At 38.8% G+C, this 27,229-nt stretch overlaps 2 protein-coding genes across 2 annotated transcripts in view; both read right to left on the bottom strand.

Annotated features, from left to right (window-relative positions):
• The window catches only part of pawr (PRKC, apoptosis, WT1, regulator), a 31,355-nt gene extending 14,270 nt beyond the window's left edge, over window positions 1-17,085 (bottom strand). The window contains exons 1-2 of the mRNA XM_020926570.2: window positions 16,973-17,085; window positions 16,079-16,725 (exon numbers count right to left, since the gene is read on the bottom strand). Coding sequence (XP_020782229.1) covers window positions 16,079-16,594 — 516 coding nt within the window. The 5' untranslated portion in view covers window positions 16,595-16,725; window positions 16,973-17,085. The remainder of the gene's footprint in view (window positions 1-16,078; window positions 16,726-16,972) is intronic.
• Window positions 17,086-22,472: 5,387 nt separating this feature from the next.
• The window catches only part of LOC110161521 (protein phosphatase 1, regulatory subunit 12A), a 5,312-nt gene continuing 555 nt past the window's right edge, over window positions 22,473-27,229 (bottom strand). The window contains exons 2-6 of the mRNA XM_055154087.1: window positions 27,187-27,223; window positions 26,985-27,089; window positions 26,783-26,830; window positions 25,775-25,825; window positions 22,473-24,002 (exon numbers count right to left, since the gene is read on the bottom strand). Coding sequence (XP_055010062.1) covers window positions 23,916-24,002; window positions 25,775-25,825; window positions 26,783-26,830; window positions 26,985-27,089; window positions 27,187-27,223 — 328 coding nt within the window. The 3' untranslated portion in view covers window positions 22,473-23,915. The remainder of the gene's footprint in view (window positions 24,003-25,774; window positions 25,826-26,782; window positions 26,831-26,984; window positions 27,090-27,186; window positions 27,224-27,229) is intronic.

Here is a 27,229-nt window from a genome sequence, read left to right as displayed (position 1 = left end):
TCTATGAAGTGATCTGAAGTGTAGAGTGTCCATTTAGGGCTGTCATAATACCAAAATTGAAAACTTGATTTTTCTGCTAACGAAAAAGGCCCAATATCCTATAACATTATTTTTAATACCACAAGAAATACTACAAATTAATGGAACTTTGTGAACAAAATAACAATTATATTTAATATTATCATATGATCATATATCTATATTCTGATACATATTAAGAACATACAAAAATGATCCAGGAAAGGATACTTATGGTATCAAGTGGTATGGGCATTGATTTCTTTGAAAATCCTAGTCCTACTTAAATACTTTCATAGTTCATTTTCTAAAAGCTTGGGTTAAGACGTAAGCAATACAAGCTGGAATGAATTGTCTGAGCAGTTTAGACATGAGGGCAACAGGGTAGCAACTCATATCCTGAGCATTTACTTGTGTATTTTATCTAGTTCCTCATCCTTCTTTTGTTGTTCAGGCTGTCATCTTAAGTGTTCCAGAGGCCATTATCATGTCAGTTCTGCTCCTTTTGAGTGTTGACCCTATTCTCTCTGGTCACCTGCCCTGGGCTTATCCAAGTGGAAGACAAAAACATACCTCAAGCCAAAACAAAATGTGTGGTATTGTACATCAAGCCATCTCTGGGAAAACAGGAACCATCTTGGGGTGTACTGAAAGCAAATCTCCCCTGTCCTGGATGATTATGTTTATCTAATGAGAGCGGAGAATGCACAAAGCCAAGTGCCATTGACTTTTCACTTGGCTATGGTGTTTTTGGCGACGCACTTTGGGTTGTCTTGGCAGTGGGATTATGCCATTTTTACACAACTCTGGGACTGCTCAGGTTTCACAGACACGCTGGCCAGGAGCTAAGCCAGCTCTACATCCAGAAACCAATGGGAGCAAGCACCACGCAAATGGCTTTCACGCATAATTGATGATCGCACTGTCCAGAATCCCTCAAAACACTGTGTGGCATAACTAGGAGCAAAATGAGCCTCCAAAGTGGCACTAATCTGGTAGAGAGGTCGATTTCAAACGGAGAAATGATTATTACACGCTGTTCTCATAATTAAACAATTGTGCAAAGCTGCTTAAATGGTCAGTCTAAAAAAAGGTCAAGAGTCTGAAGAATGTAATCATGTAGAAAAGTAGTAAAATAAAGCAAGGTTTTAAGCAGCAATAGATATAAATCAATATACTACAGATATATAGACAAACATATGATGAAATATGCATATACAGGTGAAATATTGTCTACATTAGGCTGCTGGCCTTAAATCAGCAGCAGAGGCTGATGTTTTGTTTGGGCCAACCAGCTGCCAAAAGAAAATGCATAAAGCTTTATTTGAACACTTAACTAAGAGAAAGACACTGCACAAAATGTGACCACACTGCTCTCTTATCCAGTTTGTAGTAAAACAGGGGTGTGTATAAGTTTGTAGTTAATTCAAAGTATATAAAATAATTAAAATCAGCCCTCCTTATTGGGCCAAGAATATTGTCAGAGTTGATCGGCCATCAGTTTCTGTAGATTCTAAACAATTCAGTATCAGCACTGGCTACAGATAAAAAACTTCAGGATTCACTTCAGAATGCTGAGTCAGCCTCACCTTTTCACTCTGTGCTGTTGTAGTAACAGCCTAGAGACACCTGGGGGCAGTGTACTGACCCACACCTGCACTTTACAGGTTCGCTTTCTAAAAACAGGTTGTGGTTTGCATACACTTCATTTGTGTTATAATCCTGTCATGGCACGTTATTACAACAGCGTATTGTGAGAAGCTGCAGGCCAAGTGTCTAATGTAATTGCAAATCAAACAAAACCTTTAAAAAAATAAATAAATAAATCTGATCAGCCTAGTGGTAATTTAAGACTAATTGACAATGCCCCAGTACATAAGCCAGAAGCAGGAGCCAAAAGGGGATGTGTCGCTCCAAATAAAGAGGCTGCTGGAGTTGTGCATTAATTCAGACACATCCCACAAATAGAGGGTCTGCTCCCGCTGCCAGAGAATGAGAGTATTGTGTTGTGCTCAGAGCCCAGACCCAGTCATTAGAAAAGAATAGCTTGTGAAGCCAAGATTTCCTCCTGAGATTGTTCTCCCCTCGTCGTTTAAAGAGTCTGCCATTTTGGAGAGGAATTTCCAAGCCTAAATCACAGCCTAATTAAGGAGATAATGTCTTGAAGAAGCAAAACAAAAATGCCTCTGGAAGACAGCACACAACACAGCTTCAGAACAGGTCACAGTCTCCTCAACTGTTGTTTAGCTCTGGAATAATACTTCATTATGCAAATAATTTGTCTTCTTTCAACCAACTAGTTACTACAGGGATTAAAACTGTCTATTTGTGTTCAAGTACCCTCCTCCCAATTGTCTCAGTGACTTTGACTGTGGGGGTGACCCAAGTACAATTTCCACAGGATTTTTAATTAATCATGTGTTAGCCTGTAGCACTACATGCCAGTTATTTTTACATTTCATAAACATTTAGTGGGATTAAGGTTATAATGCTTTTTAGTCCTGCTTCACCAATACCTTCTGAAAAGAAAATCCAACACACAAAAGAGAAAACCACACTCATAACAAACCAATATTAGAGATTACGATGTCAGCTGCTGTAGGGAAGGAAAGGGAATAATATCAGGGTCTTTGAAAATGCATGTCTTCCTAAATTACATTCCTATCAAATATGCTTTTGAATGCTCTCTGATTATTAAAAAGTTAAAAGGTCAACAGGTGTAACATGCATAAGCTCTGAACCAAAAACTCTATCTTGGGCCAAGAAACATAATGCAATGAGACGACAATTATTTGAACCCCGAACATTCTACTTCTAACAAAAGCACAGGTACTGAACGGAGGCAATAGGTTAAAGATGTATACATTTGAAGACTTTCGGGTATTTGTGGATTATAGAAATACTCTTTAGAAAAACTCTTTTACATTAGAAGAAATAGACATTTCTATCAAAATGGCAATGATTTGTATTGTAATTGGAAGAAATCAGCTTCAAGGTAATTATTAGGCAAATGAAGGGGCCATAAAGCAAAGAGGAATGCAAATACATCTCCTCCTGTTTGGGCTGGTGAACACAGGGCATATTTCCAATAGAGGAATTTGAATAAAGTGCGACTTGATCCCCTGAGCGTCAGCAGTGGGACGTTCATCAGGTTTCTGTGGGGTTTTTTGGCTGGTTAGGCAACTTTCTGCCAGCTTGGATCTCTGTGCCAACAAAGTGAAGGAGCAGACGCTTGGGAAAAGAAGTCTTCTCCCTGATGCAGCTGCTGAACATGAAAATGAAATCTGCTGGATGGATTACATCTGTGTGGTCACTGTCCGCTGGGGCCAAAACACAATGCGCTCACTGCTACTGTGCTATCTGACAGGTCTGGAGGAAACATCCCAAGCTACTGTGTTTGCACATAAGAGACCATATGAAGTGGGATTAATATGACAAGACAAGCAGCTGCTTTGTGAACACTGTTCAATAAATGAGGAGATCTTATCAAAGGCTCCACAATAAACAGACTTGGACAGCAGACTCATTTCACTGCAGGTACAGTGTTATCTTCAGCTGCAGATACCTATCCCAATGTTAGGCAACACACACAACACACAATGAGACTTCCTGGTTTGTGCACTGTGGGGCTGCTCTGCTGCTGTAGCCAAAAGCCGACAACAAACAAGTTTAGCCACGATTGGCATTTTGCCCAGTTTTGATGGAATCACAAAGACAAACATGTCTCCCTGATTTCTTGTCTGTTTCTCACTGTGTTCGGTTTCACTGTTTTTGAAGATGGTACAATAGATTAAGAAAAGGAATGTCTGAACTAGGGCATGGGGACAGTTTCCTGCATGAAATTAACATAAAACACAGAGGAGCATGAACAATAGACGGCCCACTTATCAGAAAGGGGAGTAGAACATTCTGGGTTATTATGTCATAACCCTGAGAATGTGGCTTCTTCCTATACGCTCACATCTTCCTGGTGCTACTGGGGTCCCAGCGGCCCTTATCTGTTTGGAGCAGGGGTCTGCAACAGGCCCTTCTTCCACATGCGTCAGGGGCAAGAACAACAAGGAGGGCTCACATGTTTCTCATGGAAAACTTCATGAGGCAATCCATGTTGAACCAACCATAAAACAGTGGTTAAATAGATTTCCCTCTGGATATAACCAAATTGAGATGATGAGACTAAACAAAGCAATAGGGTTTAATGTACTTAGCCCAAACTAACTTAATTTCACAGCAAGTGCTCACAGTGTCTCATAAAAACAATTGATCATGAAAAGTTTCTACTCTATGCCATTGCTAGGCCTCCAATGATAATTTCCAATTAACAGTTCAATAAATGAGAGATAAACAACATTTTTAGTTTATCCTGCTTTTAGGTTATTATTATTTTCAATATTATCATTTATCACAATATTTATACAGCAATAAAACACAAAATGCATCATTGTGGCAGACATACCTTTATGTTCAAACATTTATTCAAATATTTCACTAAAAAAGCCTTTATTTCAAAATTGTTTCCCAAAATCCAAAGTTGAATATTTTTTCTAAAACAAAAATATATACAGAAAGTTGAAATAGTGCCCAGAGCATTGTGTTACCTTTCAAATTAGGTTGTTTACTGTTTCTGTTGTCAATCATCCCTCTATATGAAAAATAATCTGAGAATGACTGGAGGCAGGTGACATAAGCCTAATGAAAAACACATTCTGCTCTGAGCTCAACTATGTGGAAGTTAAGATTTATTCAGGAGGAGGAAAAAGTGATACACCAGAACTATTGTATAAAATTTATGGGAGGAAACAATCATTTTAAGTTCAGCAATTTTTCTCTATGTAAAGCTTACTACTAGCTTTTCTTCTGTCAAATGTCTGGTTTCTTTGTTCATCAGAAAGTACGTTTAATACCTACTTGGAATAAAACTGAAACTGGTCCATGAAGTGAAGTATCAGGGAGTTACATTGGACCCACAACTATCGTTCAAACATGTTAAAACAACAAACTCTGCAATTATGTATTTAAATTAAATGATTTTGCTGCACCTAAATTATTTCATTCCTAGTTGGGACTCTGACAAGCAAAACTACTCTTAAAGTAGCTGAAACTATCTAGAAAAAGCACTTAAGGTATTAGACAAAAAGCCCACAAATTGTCAAGTATTCTGCAATAGTGATAAACACAAATTTCTTAATTGGAACAACACAATCAAATATGCAGATTTAATTTTGATATACAAAGTTTTTAATAATCTTGTTCCACCTCCTCTAACAGAGTTTGTGGTAAGAAACTCAAATCAGACAACAAGAGCAGGCGCTAGAGGTGACTGCTCTGTGCTCCTTAGGAAAAATGCTTTTGGACAGGGCTCTTTTGCTTATCAAGCAGATCAAACATGGAAAACAGTGCCTGCTTATATACGAGAGGTTTAACACTGGCAGCATTTTCTAAAGCTTTAAAACAGTGGTTGTTCGATGGTCAAATATGTCACCATGTTTAACCAAATTATTATTTTTTTTATATTGAGGGGTTGTTGGTTTAACTCTAACTCTTGACTTTGAACTTCAAATGAACTGTTTGAAATGAATTGTATGTATAGTGAGTGTGCTGGTGTTGTGTACTTTTGTGTGATTGTTGCTGTATATTTCCTTATCCTGTAGATAATTTCATATTAACCTGCAGAGGGACTGAAGCCACAGTGGCTATATCTTTACTTATTTACATTTTAAATGTTCATTATGTGCTGTCCCTTTACCAATAAATAAATAGGAAATTAGAAAATGTGGGGGAATAAAGTTAACAAGTAGGTAGAATGAGTTGTTAAAAGGTTGATGACTTGGCTTCCGAGGGCGGACAAAAGGGCATCATTAGTGCATTCCTTACCATTGTACCACTGTACTCCGCCCAAAATACATTACAACTACTTTCACTGTGTTCTAGGAGCTCTATTACACAAATAACCACGATGACACAAACACAACTGGTCCCATTACAGCTTACATGATGCAGTTGAATCAGATTGTGACCTACTTATCCCCACTGCCGGAGACTTCCCCACAGAGAGGATCAGTCCAGAAATGTGTAATAAAGTCGGCACGCCTTTGAGAAGCAGCTCGCAGGTCTGAGGTGAGAAAGCCGAGCCCGAGCACCTCCCCTGAGCAGAGCTGTTTGTTATTCATGAGAACACAGGCTCCACTCACGGGACCTAGGAGAAAATTACACTGCCGCTCTGGACAAATCAACTGCTTCTCCGCCGGCAACTGGACAAAAATGGCTGCTGTCAATCCTGCAGTCTTGCGCGACCCCGGCACCCTCGCTCGGGCTTATCTGGCTCAGCAGAAGAAGAAAGAGAATGGCGAGGAGGATTTGGTGGCTGTGTGAGAAGATGAGACCGAGTGGGAATTAGTTGAGTATTTGATAATAGACATCGCAGGGAGAAGCCCAACCGGTGTGGCTTGTCACACTAAGGCAGAGGTTTTGAAAAAGTATAAGACAAAGACTGTGCATTCAAGCATGGCCAACAGCAAAGCGCAGATTCATACTGTATAATTTATGCATATCATCATTTGTTTAATTATTGGATTTACACTACCATAGCATTTTTCTTGAAGGTTTTCAATAAATTACCGTAGAGCTTTAGTTGAATTACTGGTCATCCAATGTAAAGCTCTGAGCTGTGTGAATTAGTAGGCTCTTAATTTTTCAAGACTAAAGCCCTTTATCTGTTCTCTGAAGCATGGCATGAGACGAAAACGGCTGTCCTAAGCTTTAAGTGAAAGAGGTGCAGAGCTTTGCATGCAAATGAGGAGGTAGACTCAAATATGTGGAGATTAATGGACAACATATCACTGAAATTTCAATTTGTAAAAGTTGAGCACACAGAAGTTTTCTAATTTACCTGTTAATAAAAGCTTTCAGAAGCATGATCTGCATAGGAAAGATGGTCTGTGTTGCATAACTCTGCATGCCCATCATTATGTAAGATCCTGGGGTCAAATGAGTCACTTTCTAAATTCTTTTCATGTGGTGGTGATTTGTTTGAGTTTCATAGCAGATGCTGGTGCCCGTAGAGCTCAGCATCACCAATGTAAGGCCCCTATCCATTTGCATGCAGAACAGGCACAAGCAGGCTCATTAAAATCATTGTGAGGAGGTAGAGACCATTAAAGAGAGCACACACACCATAGGGCCCACATTAACTCAGAGAGAAGGGTGGACTACAGATTAAGAGAGTATTCTGTATCATTATCTTATAAAGTCAAATCATTAAAATCTTCATCAAGCATTTTGGGGGAAAACAGGTACAGCAATAGCATTTCAGCAAGGTTAGAAGTTGTTATACACAGAGGTCAGGGATATTTTGAGCACCTGTCTTGCTGAGTAACATAGTACAGAGATATTGGTATCGGAAACCGTTAATGCATGTTTTGCATTCCAGCAGGAGCAAGACTCAACTATTGTGCACAGGGCCATTGTGTTTGTGCGCTGACCGACACACATCCAGACCATGACTCATGCTACACTGTCTGAATCTGCAGCACAAACTACAGTCACGACAGGCTCACCTCTGCACCTGTCTAACTCCACAGAATAAAACAAGAAAAATCACACAATACGTGAACCTGTAGAGGAAAATTGGGTTCACAGAAGCAAAGAATGCAAAAAGTAAATGGACTTGTGTGTCCAAGGATTTTCTTCAGAAGAAAATACTTGAAAGGAAAAATTCAATTTCACTTGTTCCCGCTTTGTCAATAGAAAAACACTGTTTACTTTTTGTGTCTGTCTTTTCAATTGATATTTGCCCACACACATTTATTACCTCCTGAGACAGATCATTATGACAAGCAGTACAAACACATTACGTTGCTTTTTAACAAAGAGTAAAATCATTTTTCTTTAAATGATAGGAGATTTCAGAGTCAAAGAAAAGCTGATGCGTGCTGACAGCCAGTGGGCTTGTTGTGCACATTTGGTAATGTGTCATGTAACAAGTGGCGGGGGAACAGTGTGACTCTGTCCTCCGGATAATGGTGGGAGCACTAGTGTTTGCAGTAGACCGTGTGACCTTTTGGGCTGACACGAGGAAGATAAATCCAGCCATGATGACGCTCAGACCGCTGACATGGGCCCATTCATCGCGGCCTGGACAGCTCTCATGTTTGCCTACTGGACCAACGATAAAACGCAAAGCACAAGTAGAAAGTAAAGAGGAGGAAAGGCCACTCGGGCCACACACGCCGCTATAGCTCATGTTTACTGATGAGCTTCCAGTGTGAAATATTCAACACCAAACAAATGAGTATGGATGCATGCAGGCCGCAGGACAGATTCACTAATAAGCTGTTTGAAGAGATCGTCGAGGACACCGCGAGAAGTAAAAGAAAATAAACATGCACTTATTGGCAAAAAGCCAAGAAAATGTATAAAGAGTGTATAAATGGCTAGTGGAAATCAGTAGTTCCAGATATGCGATAAAGCAGAAGTCAGGTCTACAATCAGCTAGAGCAGCTTGTGATGAAAATCCAATCTGTCACACTGAACAGAGGAGTTTCATTGGCTATGAATGTTTTAGCAGGACGTCAGAGCCACAGGCAAAGGTTAATACCCATGAAAGGCAGGAGAATTACCACCCTGCACATGGGCTTTGTTCAGCTTTCACTTGTACCTTTGGACACACTTTTGTGGTCAAACAGGAAGAACAAGCAACCTTCAATAATGTGGCGATGAACTGTTCACAAAATGTAAGCCTGGAGGGAAGGATTGGGGAGGAAAAAAGTCCATTTGTTCCTTCCCACTGTTAGCGCTGGAGACTTTAATTATTAAGTCAAATAATTAGCATAACAGACTGTGCGGGGGTGTGACTGGCCAGTGTATGAAGGTCACAAATTAAAGTGAACACAAATCAAAGAGTGCCATTCGGGCTGCTGTTAGCTCAGCCTCTTGTCAGATCATGGCAGACATCTTAAATGAATTTAGTGAAGTCTGTATGAGGCAGGGGACACAACAGTGGCACATAATATTTTAGCTTCAATAAAAACATGAAAAAGATCAGGAACAAACAATATCCTCCTGTTTTCTCCGTGTAACACTGTCTGCATGCTTTTGTCAGTAAACAGTTCAATGTCAGATTATATAGCCTGTTGTACTGATAATGCTGCTGACCTAGTGCTGTCTCAAGGTCCTTTTTAGCTTTTGATCATATACACTAAGAATTCAAGATATAACCATGACGCTATTGTCATCGAGGGAAGGTGAAGGTTGAAGCATCTCATGTTTGTCCAGCTCAAACACCAGCTGACCTGAAAGCAGGAAGTTTGTCATCATTATGGTCGTAATGGTCCAAAGTTCACCGACAATTCGTTTAGTGACGTACAAAACAAGCAAAAGGAAAGTCTGCCTGGCTCCAAGTGTTGTGGATGGAGAACAAATATATAAAGGGCAAATCAAGGAAAATATTTTCAAAGACAAATGCCATTATATTTATGAACTGGTAGATTTCTTGGAGCATAATATTTTAAAGTAACTAGCTATTATGTACAGTACAGTACATCTTCTGGCCACACTTTTAAAACCAATAGAAATCCTCAGCTAGGCTCAGTAACAGTAGGGCCTCCTCAGCTGGAGATGTTGAAGCTGCTTTGATAGAAGAAAGGCTTAAGATCAAGGCTCTTTGCTTCAAGCCACTTAAGGACACACATTTATTCAATTTCATGGGTTCAAGTGCATTCCTGAGCTTCCTCACGGAGCTGTGTTTTCAATACTGTATCCTTTTGATGTGCATCTTTCTGTGGTTTGTGAGCCACTTTTTCCAACTGCCACAAGGGAACAATCTTCAATACTTATCTAATATTGAGTCTTAAGATAATAAGCTACAAAATGCCAGTGTTGAAAATATTTTCCAAACAACTACATGGCCCAAACTGCTATATAAATTCTAATAATTCTTGATTTAATAAACTAAATTTATTTAGACTAGTTTTTTTTGCCAAGAACACCAGGAAAGTTCAGATTCCATGTGGGTTGTTTTGCTGTACAGTTTTGAGTCTGGCTCTGTGGTCAAAAATGTGCAGAGACTTCCAAACAAAACAGTAACAGGACTTAAAATATAATCCAATAGCCAACATTTTTATGTCTGGGGCCTTTAATTCCTCATGTGAGAATGGACAGCACATTTTAAACAGTGCATCCTTTTAACCTGATCCACGGTGATATAAAACCAAAGCACATGAGCTGTGGCTTCATTCCAATCAGAGATGTGCATAAGTCAAAACTGGTGAAGAATCACAAAATGTACCATGGGTTTAGTTAACTTAATGTCCTACAAAAACATAGAACTTATTTATCAGGTCAAAAATAGAAATAGTAATTTAAAGAGCAGAAGAATTTGTGCTTCTTATTTATTTTATTTTGATTATTTAAAATTTTTAATTATAATAAAGTAGTAACAAATATTGCATTGTTCACATTTAACACTGAGACCAAGCAGGCGGAACAGTTATTGCCCTAAAAAATTTTGAGTGGCATGTACCGATTCTTCATCTGTAAACAGAAATATTGCCAAAAATGCACCCGAATCCCAACTAGAAAATGAATGGGGAAAGAGAGACTGAGGTCTTAGAGTAATTGAGCTTTAATGAATACAAACAGTCGGGCTCCCAAATGCCTAATCATGCAGAGTGGCCTGATTAGAGCTGACTCACAAATTCCCCACAGTTATCTGCAAACAGCCAGGAATGTCCAACAAATACTGCTACATGGGGCTGGGCGATATGGTGATAAAAATCAAACTGTGGGCTCATCTAAATGACATTTCATTTTGGTAATATTCTTGTGATACAGTGTTTCTTCGTTTAATGCCTCTATCAGATCAAACACCGACTCTTTTCCTTACCCACTCCTCTCCTCTTATTGGTTATCCTCTCATTAGGTCTGTCATGATAATTACTATATTGAATTAGCGTTCAATATATGAAAGCTGGAAGAACATATTTTGGGGCTCAATATTTATCATGGGTACAATTTTTTTTATAAAAGTGGGGACATCTGGGGTATTTTTGTTTTAATACAATAAGATCTGAGCTGTAAATGGTTGAATAAGTGACTTCTATGACTAATTATAGGTTTCATTCTGGTATTTATTTGTTGCAGTTCATACCTTTTCATGATGCTGTCTATTTAAAAATGGTTTACTGGGATTATCTTCCATTATTCTTATTGTATCAGTGGCATAATGTAGTTTTAATATTATTGTTTATCGTAGAATATCTCTATAGCAATATATCCTGCTCCAAAATTTGTTATTGTGACAGGCCTATCTTTCATTGTAGTAAAGTATGAACTCTCAGAACAAGCAGAAGATTTTATTTACTATAAATGAAAGACACTATGCTTACATGAATTGGGATGAAATCAAAATTGTGATCTGGCTCAAAGAATATTGTGATGAATATTTTTTGGCATACCACTCACCCCAACCAGTACAAACTGCACTCTTCCCTGTTGCGTGTACATACGTTTCCTTCAACAATTACTGTCCAAAAATAGCTTAAAAGAGCTTTACGTGTCTTTTAGTCAACAAAAGGTGCAGTTCAGTTCCCGCCCTGTCACAATAACTGTGTTCAGTCGTGCTATTCACAGAAAATGGAGAAGAACTACAGAGATGTTCACCATTTCACTTGAGACAAAACACTTGAGGTGAAACTAAAGAAAGCAAAGCCCGTGGCTGCTTGAGAGGTCAGAGGAGGACAGAGTGATTTTCAGTGTGTTTGTGTACAGAGAGAACAAAGTCTGACTCAGTCTGCTTTAATATTTACAGAAGTTCAAGGGTTGTCAAAAATATCGAAAATTAGATACCACTGGATATAACAACCAGTATCGATACTAGCTACTCATTTGAACAAGCATCAACACTGAAAAAAGCACATTCAAAAGGACAGAAATGAGCCTTTCTTGAATAGCTTCAGAATGATGAGCTTGAGCTGTATCGGAACAAGTATAAAGACGACATAGTCTACTAGCATTTTATGTCCATGGAACCCACCTGGCTGATTGAAGGATTACACAGGTATAAGGCCACATGGTAAAATAAACGAAAGTACTACAATTTTATGTTGAAAAATCACATTATATAAATAAAGAGTGTTTTGTTTATTATCATTTTGGCATCAGAATCAGTAGTGAGTATTGAGTTTATTTCTTAATATCAAAGTAGAGTTTGAAATTTTAGTATTGTGACAACATTACAAGAGCACAAAGTGGAACCATCCTTTTTCACAGATCCATTATTTTCAATATTGTTCTTAAAAATTGAGGAAGATACTCATAAGTCAAATTAACCTACAGTGGAAAAGGAAGACATGCACAACACATTGCACCAATACAATGCATCACTTACTACTGTTGACCAATGGTCTCCCCTTTATACTCATTGGAGAGATACCACCCACTGCAGACAGGTAGGAGGAATAACCCAAGTGTGCTTTTGGAGATGCTCTAATTATTTGGCTGGACTTTGGTAAACTTGCTCAAGTCTTCTTTGCAATCCCTTTTTCATGAGATGTTATTTGCTTTTGTCATCTGTGGTCCAATTGTAAATGCTTGACTGCTAGACTTCAGTAATGGATATGAACACAGCAGTGTGTCAGGTCATGTGAAGACTGGCATAAGAATATTCTCCTGAGATTATCTTTACAACAGCTGAGCTCAGTGTTTGTGTGAGCACTCATATATTAACCACAGTTGACCAGAGTCTAAGGATACAGCATGCTCCCTCTGCTGTCTAAGAGGTCAGAGATGTTACAAAGAAAAGTCTCATGATGCGCTCCTCTCCATTAGCTCTCGGGGCCGGGGCAGTTGTTCAGGATAATGCTCTTTAGTGCGGACGTGAGTTTTGTTCATGACCAATCATCTACATAATCACTACATCTTTAATGGTGCAGAGCAGTGACATCATAGTAAAGAGGACTTTGAACGTGGCACAAATAAAGTCACACAGTAACACTCCAGGGAGAATATCAAACATAAAAATCATAATAATCTGCAAAGATTATGCTTTGGTAATGTCATTCTTTTACAGCTAGTTTATTGCATTACTTAAATGTCTTATTAAATGTAGATGAGACTACTACATGCTATGGAAGAGCAAACCAGGTAGGACAAATGTTATAGAAAATAAAATCCCTCATAGCTCGTGCCAAGTCAGCTCTGAACATGCTGTGAGTTTTATGAGGTGCAGAGACCTCTGGTGCCTGAGTGGTGAGAGGTAACATCACTTCCTCCTTTTCTCAGCTCTCAATTTTACAGCATGGCTCTGGGGGACATTTCCCATTAGGCTCTTCTGAAACACATCCAGTGACAGTGGCCTCTGTAAACAAACCAGAGTTCATTCCGATAAGTCAACCAAAAGAAGGGTTCTTGTTGAGAAGGGACACTTGGGAAACTTTGAGGCACGTTTCACAGAAAGAGCTACATTCCATTGTTGAGCCCACAGCCCTGTCTTACCTGCAGCAAGTCCATGATAAAATCCCTGTGGCATTCACTCTGACGAAGAGACATTGTTTGGAAAAGCTTTTACAGTAAGTGAAACATGCCCCACCCAAGACTAATTAACATTCCCGCATTCTTCCTGGACATCTGTGAACACAAAGCTAAGATACCTCAACAGCAAATAGGTGGCACAACCCATTTAAATAACATGGCCATGTTTGTTTTTCTTTAAACTATCTGAAATTGTACACCATCCTTGTACCATAACATTGTATTGTTCTCTGTACTTTTGTTTTTACTTTTGTTAATGTTCATGTCTACAATCTCTTAATCCATTTAGCATAAGGTCAAACAGACACTATGGCTTGTGCTGCCTCCTATCACATTAGTGTGAAGTGCCGCTCTGCACAACATGGCATCATGAACCTGTTGACCTCTGCAGCACACACGCCATCCACATGAACCCAAACTCACACTCCTCGAGCACCCGAACATGTTGTCATTATCATTAAGTGGTCTCATAAAAGCCACTGACAACAACATGGATCACCTGGGGCCTGCCCATAAACAAAACCGGCTTACATCACAACACATTAACAGAGAGGCTACCCGAGCTCCATCCAACCACTGTTAGGCGGACTGGCCTTTCTGTGTTACATAAGCAAGTCACAGGTCAAAGGTTATAAACAACATCATCATCCGATCAGAAGGGGTGTTCTGGGCTAGAGAAAGGAGACACTCACCCAAAGTACAGGGGTGACAGTGACGCCCCAGTGCAGAGGTGCTGTTTCACATAGAGACGGGAGCTTTTATCGGGCCATTAAAGCCTCAAAAGGCAGAAGATTGGGTTCCCCAGATGCTCAGTGGCCATTATCCCACACACAGAGAGAGGGCCTATCCCAGGCATCTCTATTCACACCTGTCCACTCATATTCACATCACAAAGGCAGCTGCACCAGGAGGAAGAATCATTTGCACGGTTCAAATCACCGAGCGAGAAGGAAAAAATATTTTACAGGCCGATACATTTGGGCTGTTTACACTGGTGAGCGGTTTGTATCATCTTGTGTACTGATTGAATCCAGAATGTTTTGTTCATTCTTTTCTTGTTGGCAACTTCTTTCCTATTAGTTTTTTCCCTTCCAAAGCTGCCTCATACAGAAAAACACAATAGTTATTTACAGACAGATTTAGCATTTCAAACTAAATAAGTGTCCCTCCTGGTGCACTTCTGTCCATCTCTCAGACGTTGTGTGACAAAAGTATTATTTTCAGCACACTGTTGCTGACAAGAAAAGTGAAATACTACAGCAGAGAGGGATAAATGAAATATGGAACTAATGATAACTAGTAAATGTTTTTAGATCAAGTCACATATCCCATAGTTTTAGTTATACACCCAGTTACTCAATGAGCTGCCTATGGGCATGATCTAACATATCTAACATATCTATATGGTAAAAGACATTAAGCCTGAACCCTGCATTAGAGCCTGGATTGTGCCAGAAGAACAGTTCATTGTGGCCAATTGAAAATCTGCTTAGCCAAGTACTAATGGCCAGTGGACCAAGGGCAGATATGAAAATACAGGTTTTACAGATGGTAAAACGGGACGATTAAAGCAGTCAGAAAATATTCTTTAAAATACTTTCAAGAGATCACAATATGTCTGATGCTTTACAGTTGTTACGTCCTCACAAAAGCTAATGGGCCTTTGGGTGGCAGCGTTTTATAGCCTATCAGTTCCTGCATGTGACTAAACCACAGGAATTAGGTAAGAGACTTTCAAACAATAACAATGAAACACGAAGCAACTCCCAGGCTCCACACAGTGTAACTGCAGAAAAACAGTGTCCCCAGACCACATCCCAGGACCCCTCTCTCTCTCATATCACACAAGGGCAATTAAAGCAGACACATGAATGAGAGGAATTTCAAGACTTTAAGCAAAACACTGTGTGCTCCTTTCTTTTTTCTTTGGGGTCCAAAGTATTTGTTGGATCTGGGACAACAATTAAGCTAATAGGGATGGTAAAGTGAAAACACATTTCAGACATTCTTTCAGATTGTTTAACAGCAAGAAACCATAAAACATTACACAGACTGTTAGAAAATGTAAATACATTATCGAAAATTGGTTGACTATAACTTAAAATGAGGGAACAGACCTAGGCTTGGGGGAAACAACAACAAGAAATTATAGCATGTAATCAAAGCGTAGATTTTCGTAAATGCTCCATCACAAGAGTCACAACAATCCATCATCAAGGTAAAATAATAATAACCAACTTGTTTTTTACTTGAACATTATTTGTTCATTAGGCACCAAAATTACATAGCAACCTAATGACATTACATTTTGACAACATTATTCAAAGCAGGCCATACAGTGACAGAAATAAAGTAGGATTTGTAAAGTTTGTCTATACAGCTCGACCTCCATAAAGTAAAGTAGGCTCATTCTCAAAGTGTATTGTGTCCACCTGTTGTATTGAGTTGAGTTTTATAAAACAGGTAGCAGCAGACTGTCTTTATACTGTGACCTTATTAAACCTATAACGATATTAGAGCAGAACTGACTCACCTCGTTGGATGGTATGCTGACAACACCGGTTGATCTCCTTTTCTCTCGCAGTTTTCGCTTCTCAATCTGCCCTTTGCCCTTCCTGGCGCTGGGACCTGAGCTCTTCTTCTCCCGGCCTCCTTTACGGCTGGGAGACGGACTGTCCCTCCCGTCACTGTCATTACAAGCCATAGAGCTCGGGCCTGGAGAGACACTTTGGACCTCTGTCGACACTGGACCTTTTTTGAGATTGGCCCCCTGCTGAGTGGCTGTAGGTGCAGACATGGGTACAGCAGGAGTGGGTGCAATGAGTGCTGCTGGGTGGCTTGTTTCTATACAGTTCCCAGTGGGAGAACTCTTGTCCGGGTTGCCATTGCTGTTATTATTCATCGTGTTGTTTGTGTTAGCAGCTGCCAAGGGAGTACCAGTGGCAGCGGCAATGTCCCCTAGCATTTTGGCTCTCATTTTCTCCCGTTTAGCCTTCCATTCCTCCAAAAAGTCCGTGGCTGCACTGGACTTGAAGCCTCCCGTAGCCATTATCCCTTTTTATTGAGTTCCTCTGCGCACGCCGAGTGTGAAATGTAACTTGGCTAACGCTTTGGTTGATGTGAACTCTCCTTGTCTCTTGTCCTAATCGCGCCACATTCCTCAAGTGATTAGCCTGGCTGCTGTTGACAGGTACAAGGAAAAGAAAGTCATTCTCACAGCAAACTAAACTTATAATGTTCAAGCAAAGTTATAATTACTTAACACGTTATATAACAAAGTGATACGCATGGCAGCGCCTTTCCAAAGTTTAACTTTTCCAAAGTTGGCGTTTCCTCGTTCGATTTACTTTCAATTAAACCATAAGTATAAAAAGTGTGATAAGAAGTGGTTGACAGACAAACAAAGAATTAAAAGCCAAAACCTTACCTGTTCGGTGCCGCTGCCTGTTCACGACACAGCCAGGTGTGCCCACGGGTCGCTCACGTATGGCGCTTGCTGGAGCGCGTCTGTGCGGCGCTCGCTCTGCCCTCTGCCACCGGGCTACTCCGGAAACTCCCGAAGAGTTCCGAGGAATGCCGACAGCCTGGTGGAGGCAGTCTGTCCTAGTACTTTTGGGAGTTTCCAAGTAGAGATAACATGCATAGAATATCCAAAGAATAGTCTATAAAAATTTTGAAATGTATACCTCCCAGAGCTTTTTTGAGATGTTTTTCCTTTTGTCAGGTGGTTGGCCCATGAACATCTCCAATGCAGAAGTTGGATTTTATGGACTTGTACACTTTTTGTGGACAGAAAAAAAATTTCTCAAGAAGTGCATTTCTTTTATATTGATATTTAAATGACATATTGATATTAAAAATGTATTTATAATACTTTAAAGTAGTAGTAAATTGAAATAAAAAAAGTGACTTAAATTATTTTTAATGCACCAATTAAAAAGGTTATTTATCCACCAAGAGTGTTCTAATAGATTCCCTGAACCTATAGATCTGCAGTGCTGTTAATTGCACAACAAGGGCTGATCTTTGTGCAAATATGCATTGCTCAATTGAGGTTTCCAACACAGATCCCTCAGACATGAGGATGACTCACTCAATCTACTGCTGTAGTGATCAGAGGAAGTCTCCTCTCATTTTTAACAATCTGTTAAAGTGCAAACATATAAGAGGAGCAGTAGAATAATGTTGACATTTAGGCCTGTTTATTTTATGTACAACAATTTGTTCTTCCAGGCAGATGCTTTCTAAAGCAGGATTCTCAGGCTTTTTGAGGCCGGGGACCCCCTTATCGTTATGAAACTATACCAAGGACCCACTATCGTCCATCGCAATGGCATTGCAATAAAGTTAGGAGGTCAAGCATGTTTATAACCTAATTTGGATGAAGACTGATTTTTCATAGTCCTCATCGTCATTTTATTGGTGTGATTGTAGCCATCAAAACACAAAACATAAAATATTTCACTGTATCATAAGAAATTATAGTAGGCCCTATTTAAGTCATGATTAGTTATTATTACTATTTTTGGAGACCTAAAAAGGGACCCCCAGGGGTACCTGTACCTCACTTAACTTAAGTAACAGTAGGCTACTGTTTTGTTTTGGGGTTTTTTATGTTCAGTTCAACCAGTCTACTTTTCAGTGCACTACATAATAAATATATAACTGAATATGTAAATGCAAGAGTGACAGGTCACTCTTGCAACTTTCATCATCATATTCTTACTGATATAGATGTGGGCAATATATCTGGACAATGATAATGATAGTAAATATTGCTTTGAAGATAAACAAAATGTTGTAGGCTTATTGTTTACAATAATAAAATCTCAAAATGCTGCTAATTATTTCAGCACTTGTGGATAATTGTTTAAGCTTTTACACATTAGTTCAATAAACCTCAATGGTTTAGCACATTTCTGTTCGGCAGACATGTGGTCTCTATATTATTATCGGCATATAGTAACAATTTGAGAATATTTTTAAATTATGAATATATTCAATATCACCGACCCCTATTACTTGTGCTATAATGTATAACTCCACTCTCCAAAGGCAGGCAGTTTTAAAACGTTTTACATTTTCTTTTCCCTGTACTTCCCTTATAATACCCAACAAGTTGGCCTAATGAACAGAAGCTATTTTCAAATAATGGAATTCATTATTAAATATAAATGGTCCTCCTATCTGGAGATAGTAATCCATGTTAGCAGGAAATATATTAACATGGTATGCTGCAAATTACTACCTCTGCATAGCTCGCTCTCTTGTAAAATGTCAACAGTATCCTACACATATCTGATCTCTCATGTGCAGTTACCCATAATGCATGGGGCCCCTCTTCTTTCCATAATAATTTAAACATGGTTGAGGTGCTTGCTGCAGTAAACCTATTTCATGCCACGGTAATAGCACTATAACTTATCTGCACTGGAAGGTGCTGTTGGATATGTATGCATCATTTTCAGTCCCAAAGGTGCAATGAATTTTGGGTGAGTTTATTATCAACATGGCCCTGAATTTTTAATAAGTGAGAAAATTCTGCTTGCTTGTGTGCTCCCTGGCTTGTTTACCTAAAATTCCAGCACCAAAACCAAAACTCAGACATTCACTTGTTATCACTCTGTGTGCCAGTGCTGTTACTGATATTGGGAAATTAAGCAGGGTAAAGGGAGGGTGGTGCCTCTTCTAAAAATAAACCCTGAACTATATGAGCCTGGGTCACTGCTGCATATTTAGCATATTTGTGTCGATATGGCTGTTATAAAAGAGGGAAAAGAAAGTGAAGGGGTCGCAGAACTGTTACTGAGCACTACTGGTTCTCAAACCTGATACTGAGAATGAAAATATATGTGGTTTCGCAAGTGTTATCTTTAATGAATGAAAGCTATTTTAAATAAAAACTTTCAAAGTCTAAAATAAATAGATGTATATTAGGTAAGACTGGGTCGAATCAAGACCAAAGTTAAATCTCAACAAATAACAGACTAATAAACCTGAACCACAGCTTAAGCAGAACCGAACTAAGAGAGAGATATATTATAGAGATAATGGCGATTAACGAGGACAAAATACTGTATATGATAGCAACGTGATGTCACATGGACTTAAAGAGTGAGTGTGTCATTTTTTGGAGGTGACATGTGAACTGTCACCTCCAAAACTGACAGTTCTATGGAAAAAGGAAAGTTATAAGAACACATCTGAACACTCTCATTAAATATATGGGTATGTTTTATGCAGTACTGTGGAATATTATAGCTAAATGAACACTTTCTTGGAAACAACTAGAAGGAGGCTCTCCTTCAAGCCATGAGAAAGTCAAGTTCGTGGAGGTGGAATCCTGCTCAGATGCTAAGTTGTTCAGCGCAATAACACAACCAAACTAATAAAGACTTTTATTTTAATCTCTTTTTCAGCTAAAAAGCTACTTTAATGTATTGTCTCTCAGACTAACCCAAAATAATGCAGGACTGACTCAAGAATAACAGTACCTAAATCAAGACTATTCTTTGCTCTGGTCAGAAAAAGGCTGAATATAACATTAAACCAATTCAATAAAACTGGAATATCTAATATGACTGATGGTCCCTGTCATTTTAAAATCATTGGTCTGTACAACTCATTACAGTGTTGCTAATTCAAAATTACAAGTTACTCAAATTTAACTTATCACGCTAAGCACTTTATTTTGATTAACTCAAAACATACATCATCACTGTCAAAAATAAAGGAGAAATAATAATTGCCAGTTGTCAAATACAGGGGCCTGGTATTTATATAAATAATAATAGTGCTGGTGCATAATGGCCACTCATGCATCCACACATTTTCATTTATTTCACAGTAATATTCAAAAGCTATTATAGAAGTAATTGTATAGCCCCAAAAACCATGCCTCCATGAAATTGTTTACAGAAGAACTGAAAAAGCCAAACATTTTTTGGGCATGTGCACAGAAGAAGAGAAACAGTATACTGGTGAAGTGATTGAGACAGAATTTTGTATTGAGTACTACCCTTATGGTGGCACGGCCCTTCTCCATTTGTGATGCCAACTTGGTAGGGTCCCATCTGCAGGGTGCCATCTGCACACAGTGATGTATGTGGACCGTCTAGGGTCAACACACAATGACCTCTCTCCACACCTCTCCACAAACACTCTCAAAGTCACACAATGTCAATGTACAACTCAAACAAGTGAGTTTGTGGGACTAAACTACCTCATGTCAAAATAATTAATGTGACTAGGCAGTCAAAGTTTAAGAGACTGCATGTAACCATTAGTTAAACCATCTTGAGAGTTTTTTTTGATATTGTATGATTAATTTTACATGTGAAATCTAATAGTTTTAAACACACAAAGACTTTAGGACCTTGAGTTTGCCTCATAGCTATTACTGAATGTCTCTACCGTCTCTCTCCACATTTCACACTACAGCTGACAATGGAAGAGAAAATATTGAGAATAAACACGCTCTTGGTTACAATACAATATAATTTGGATTGTGAAATAATTTCTGATAGGATCCCCAGTGATATGAAAAGTGGGTCAAATGCATAGGACTGCAGAGATTTTAAGTAAACTACAACTTAAAATTGAATTTCACTGAGTACTGAATTTGGACATCGGATTCATCTCATCTTCATCCACAACAAACATGAATGTCATTGGACAGTGGGGAGAAGACAGAGATCTCCATGGTAACCCTGGAACACATTCAAAATCATAGACCTAGATCATGACTTGACAAGCTCAGGTATCCCCTGCTCCATCTCTGTATTTTCCTCTTTAGATGCTCTCACACTAAATCAGCCTTTTCTTTTCAAGTGTGTTTGTCTTTGTTTCAGTGACAGAATCGAGCTGTCACTTTATCACAGCGCTTCCATTTGTCATTGTTTGTCATGGGAGAGGATCCCCACTGCCGTCTGTCCTCAGCTCCTCAAGGGTTTTGCTCATCCACTGTGTCTAAGTCTTAAAATTGCTATTGGGGAAAGGAAGGTTTGTTTGGGAATACTTGCACTGTATGGTTTAAAAAAAAAAAAGCAGGAGATTAGGCCAAAGCAGGGATCAAAGGACTGACAATAAAAGTGTATGCGTGTGACGGCAGTTGTCATGGATCTTGGATCTTTCTTATGGATAATTTCCATCCTCGAAAACCACATTACATCATGACAAACTAGTCAGTTTGTCCAGAGGTCAAGCTCTGTAAATTGGTCCGGTGGTCAAGTTTAATGTGATACAATGGAGCATTCTAATCTAAGCAAAGCAATAATAATGGAGACCTGTGGATGATCCGCCACAAGAAAATTTACATAGTGTACCTTAAAGTTTCATGAGGTGGTACAATTGAATTAGAAAAATATATATACACTACCCTGAAACATTACTTTGAACCTCAATGTCTTGTTAGAGAAGACTGATGAAGCAAGTTATTTTATACAAATCCAAGCAGGCGCCATGGAAACTGCGTCAGTTTGTAGGAGTCTGAGCAGTTATAAGATAGTGGGAATCCCTGACTTTAGACATAGAGATCTAGACATAAGAGTTTCATCATATTGAGAATGCACAGTTCAGAATATTCAAAATCAGTTTGAACATTTGAACAACTGGAATATCTTAAGCACTATATTACTTTTTTCTTGTTTTCATTACAAAAATTATATCGAAAATTCTAAATCTTAAAAATGTTTTTTCCTTGTCCTTTCTTCTCCATGCCTGATTACAACTCTATTAACTTTGTTTATATCCTTCATACCCAATTTAAGCTTCAAAATGATAAAATGGCAGTTTGTAAATGTAACGCCATCTTCTGATGTGTTGCAGTACTACAGATGTCTTCCTTCTCTACTTACTCTGATATCTTTCCAATTTGGAATACAATTAAATAATAAATAAACAAAATAATTGCAATGCGGACAACATGAAACCTTTACAATGTACAACTTTATTTTAATGAGCTCTTCAGTGGTTGGTAGTCACAGCACAGCTTGCATGTAATAAGCCACACACCTATTTTACAAGATGATGAAAAAACAAAAACAAGTCTAAACCAAAGTAGATGGTCATCCATCCCCAGTGACTTCTCTCTTCTTTTACTAAAATATCCTTAAAAAGGCCACTGAAATGCATACATTGATTTACATGTGTGGAATATTGGTGGCATCAGCTCAATCCTGACATCAGGACTCCTCACATAGCATTGACAGTGCATGAAGACATTGTAAAAAAGACTGGGTTAGCAACATCTTGGCTATAATACTACAGCTTTAAAATGGAATGAAAACAAAAAGCCTTCTTCCAAGCCAGAGAGAAAGTGAAATGTAGAAAAGCGCTTATCTCACAATTATGTGTACAGTTACCTAAACCTGAAAGCACTAAACATGACTGCCGTCTCTTTAAGGGAGGCTCATCTGTTTGTCTCTAAATAAAATAATTAAAACACACCTCTTGATCTCTGGAATTTGTATACGTTTAATAGTAACAGACGGGAAAGCTAAATGCATGCCATGTGCTGATCTCAAACAAACACATTCAGGTATATACAGCATCACTCAGTACCTGCTAAAACAAGTGAAGAGAGTATAACTGACTACACTACAAACTTAAAATAAAAAGAGGGGAGCAGAGTGGGCCATGAGTATGGTGGAAGAGTGAAAATCTACCTGTGACGGACTCATCATTAAAGCATTAAAAAAAATAAATGCATATTGCACATACAATGAAAGCTTAAATTCCACCAGTTTTGCCTCAGATTACTAAAGCAAGAATGAGTTTTCCCTCTTGGAGGAAGACAAAAGCAGGACAGGGTGCGCTTGCATGAGACAGGGGCTTCCTGTACTGGCCACAGGAGCAGACAAAAGGGTGGAGGTGGCACTTGGAGAGCAAACAGGGAGACAAGGGGGAAACTGCACAGCAAACAAGGCTAACAAAAAGAAAACAAAAAACATACAAATAAGAGATTGTGGCACAAATAAAATCAGGTGTTGAATAATATCTGTTCTTCAGTGAGAGCTGAGAGAGGTTGATGAAAGTGTTTCTTTTTTAATCTACAAATAAGGCTTATTGGTTAAATAGTTTTTCGGCTTCCCCGCCCACAATGCTTTGACATGATCAGCACACAACCATTTTCCTTTGTAAACTCAGTGGTTCGTTTGGGAGTGTGGGCATTATGTTGCCAGATTTGGACCAGAGGATGAACGGAGAATGAGCACTGCAGCTTTGAGCGAAGGGAGCTAAAGAGTTCTGAAGAGTATATGAAAAAAGGAGTCTTGCCTCTGATGTCTGTTGCAATTAATTTCTAAATGTGCAATTCCATTAGTCACTGCCAGGGGGACTAGGGGTGCAGAAATTGGGGTGGGGGTCCTGCTCTACTTGGAAAGCTTGCTAATGACTCGAATGAGCGCTCCGTTTTCGTCCTTTAGTCTCTGGTTGTCTGCTTTCAAGTCTGGGAGCATCTGAAATGGAAAGCAAAAAGAATGAGGGAGGGGGAGAGAGAGACAAACTTAGCATAGACAGGTCTGAACAGACAGTGGTGTTTAACCAGTCAAACTGGCTGTGCAAACTGTTAATTGCAGTCTATTTTCGATACATCATGTTTTAATTGGTCTCTTTTGTAAAATCACATCCTTGTGCCATGTCAAAAGGGAGCAGAGAGAGAGAGGACACATCAGAGGCCAAAGTTCCTCAGAAAGCCATGCACACTTAAACTGACTGCTCATTAGGCACTCACAAAAAAAAAACAAAAAAACACAAACACTTTGACATTTTAAAATGTTTTTCTTCATTGTTGTTAACTTTTTGCTAGTTATTAGTTTGTTACATACAATGGCCTGACTTTTTCCAACTCTGATCATTTATAATACCGAGTGTTAGTGCAGATGAACATAGCCATAATATGCAAAGAATTTGTTTTACGATCAAGGTTTACTGTATCTGGAAATCAAAATATACACATTTGTAAGGATTTTACGTTATGTCTGATGAAAATGAAACCCCAAGAAAAAAAGTTACTCCTGATTTATATCACATAAATAAAAAAGGTTAAAATTTACAAACAATCTATAAGAAATACTACTGTTAATGCAAATGGATTTGATTCTTCTCAAAGCAAAGTGCAAACACAGCAACTCGATGAACCTGTCCGTGCATGCACTTGGCTCAAGGATGTACCGATGTCAAATTAAATTATGGAAAACTCTTTGGAAAACTCAACCGGGGCAGTAACACAAGTTCTGTCTGAGAACCTGGGCCAAGAGTTCATGAAGCCACTTCATGCAAAGAAGCCAGAACAAAGCAAACTTTAAAACTGTGCTCTCTTATTCGAGCAAAACAAGAAGGACACTTTCTTTTACAGCCCCTTCCTTGCATTACTGGATGCTTCAGGATGAATGACTATTATTAATATCTGAAAAGGTGTATGGATAGATCACAGATAGGAACAGTAAAACAAAAGTGTCCTGTCTGGAAAAAAAAACACTCTCCCCATTTAGAAAACCCAAAGCTCTGGGGAGGTCAAGCATCAAAGAGCGGGAAACCTGTGACGAGGGACACCTGCCTGTGTGTGCGGGGCAGTGCAAGTATGATGCATGAGAAGAAGAATGGGGTTGGGGAGGGGAGGAAAGAAGACCAAGAGGAGATGGTGGTAGTTTAGAGGTCGACGCTGGGGAGCTGGCTGCAGGCGGACTGCGAGAGCTTGGCCACCACACGAGACAGGGCCCTGTTCTCTGCCTGCAGTCGCTCTTTGACCTGCCGCAGAGCCTGAACCTGCTTTACCTGTGGGAGGTTCTGCAGGGAGGGGCAGTAACCACAATACAGGGCCATGAAATGACAACACAGAGCAACGGAATGGAAATAACAATGAAGAATGACAGACAACGAATTAATTGAGAATTAATGAAGGACAAGAGAGAAACAAACATGAAAACAGAAAAGAGGGACCAGAGAAGGAAAAGAACAAAGAATGAAGACTGTTAGACTATGGGGGCAAACTGACAAAGTGCTGTTTGGCTGAGCATGAAACTTGTACATAGATGTATGACACTACTGTAAGACCAACAAATATAACAGTTCAATAATGACATCAAGTCTTTATTTATTTATTTATTTTTTTTAAGTTAAAATAGAACTTTTCTGTAATGGATTAGGTATTACTGTACCAGTGTTACATAAAAATCAAAATGATTCCTAGCTAAAACTTTATGCCTCAAATGTGTGTGAGCAGTAATACCTTAAGTTCCTCCTCCATTTCAGATATCTTCCTTTCTAGCGCTCTTCTTTCCTATGTGTTGGAGAGAAAAATACTGTTAATTATTGAAACAAGTACCCTGAAAACACAATGGAAAAAAACAAAAAAAACAAAAAAAAAGGTGTTTGATTCTGGGAGGTGAAAGTGTGGGAGCACACAGTTGAAAACACACACACTCGTGAGGTGTGAACAGGCAACAGCCAGTCCAGGCCAAAGGGAGGTGAGATGTATAATTATTATTATCAAGTTGAAAAGTTAGAAGAGTGCAAATGCAAATGTCTGTTTGATGATATGAGATGAGGAAATGGGTTATCTTACAATGGGAATATAAAGGATTACAATTAAAACAGGGTGAAATGAAATGGGAATGTAAATTTAAATTTATTATTTAGGTCAAGTAATTATTTTTGTAGATACTGTAAATGAGAAAAAATAAATTATGAGTAACTTGCAGTGATTATGAGTTAAGATGCTTAATTAATGTGATGATAATAACTGAGTGAAGTAAAAGCAAAGATACATACCCATATTATACATACAACAACAATTATGATTACACAAAAGCAAGTGAACACACACATACACACACAGGAATACATGTTGGCTCTATTTGTGTGACCACACTGCCTCAGAGGTATAACACCAGTGTAGAAGAAGGTGGCAGTGTTCTGAGCAGAGAGGAGCACTATACGCCCAGTGTCAAGGGCGTGTGCAACATGGCAGGCAACAGCAGAGATAGTCTCATACAAAACTAAGTCATACCCAGATGATATTGGGGTCTGCTTGTGACCTTCAGACATAAATTCATGGGGAATGTTATACTAATGATTGAGTGTGCACCTTATAAAACAACTTTTCACTTTTTTCTTGACAGAATATATATATATATATATATATATATATATATATATATATATATATATATATATATATATATACTGCTGTTTAAAAGGAGTTATTGCTACATTACAAATACATATGACCCATTACCCTTTTCTCGATCTCAAGCTGCGACCGGTCAGCATATCGTTCTTGCCTCTGAAATAAAAGAATGAGGCTGTTAACACCTGTATGTTAATAAACAAGGAGGAAACAAACCATAAAACCTAGACCAGTATTGTAGTATTATACTCTAGTTTTCGTATAGATCTTAAGTCCTTGATAAATATCTAAATAAGAATAATTAATGTACCTGTGTGGCCTTCTCTAGTTGTAGTTTCAAATCTGTCAACTCCAAGTCTGTGTCCCGTAACTGGGCTTTTAACTTTTCATTCTCAGCTAAGATCTGCTCATAGAGCTGTGGGACACACACCAAGCAGAGTGGATCAGTACACAGATATGTTTACATAATATAGTGTTTGATTTGGCATGGCAAGTTATATAGTAAGATATACCTTTTTATAGTCAGTGGCGTCATCTTTATCGTGCCGGCTTGAG

The sequence above is a fragment of the Boleophthalmus pectinirostris genome, unplaced genomic scaffold, assembly GCF_026225935.1.
Source record: "Boleophthalmus pectinirostris isolate CB_2022bp ecotype Guang Dong unplaced genomic scaffold, ASM2622593v1 HiC_scaffold_18, whole genome shotgun sequence".
In the NCBI taxonomy this organism is placed as follows: domain Eukaryota; kingdom Metazoa; phylum Chordata; class Actinopteri; order Gobiiformes; family Gobiidae; genus Boleophthalmus; species Boleophthalmus pectinirostris.
This window is presented reverse-complemented; position numbering and strand designations above follow the sequence as displayed.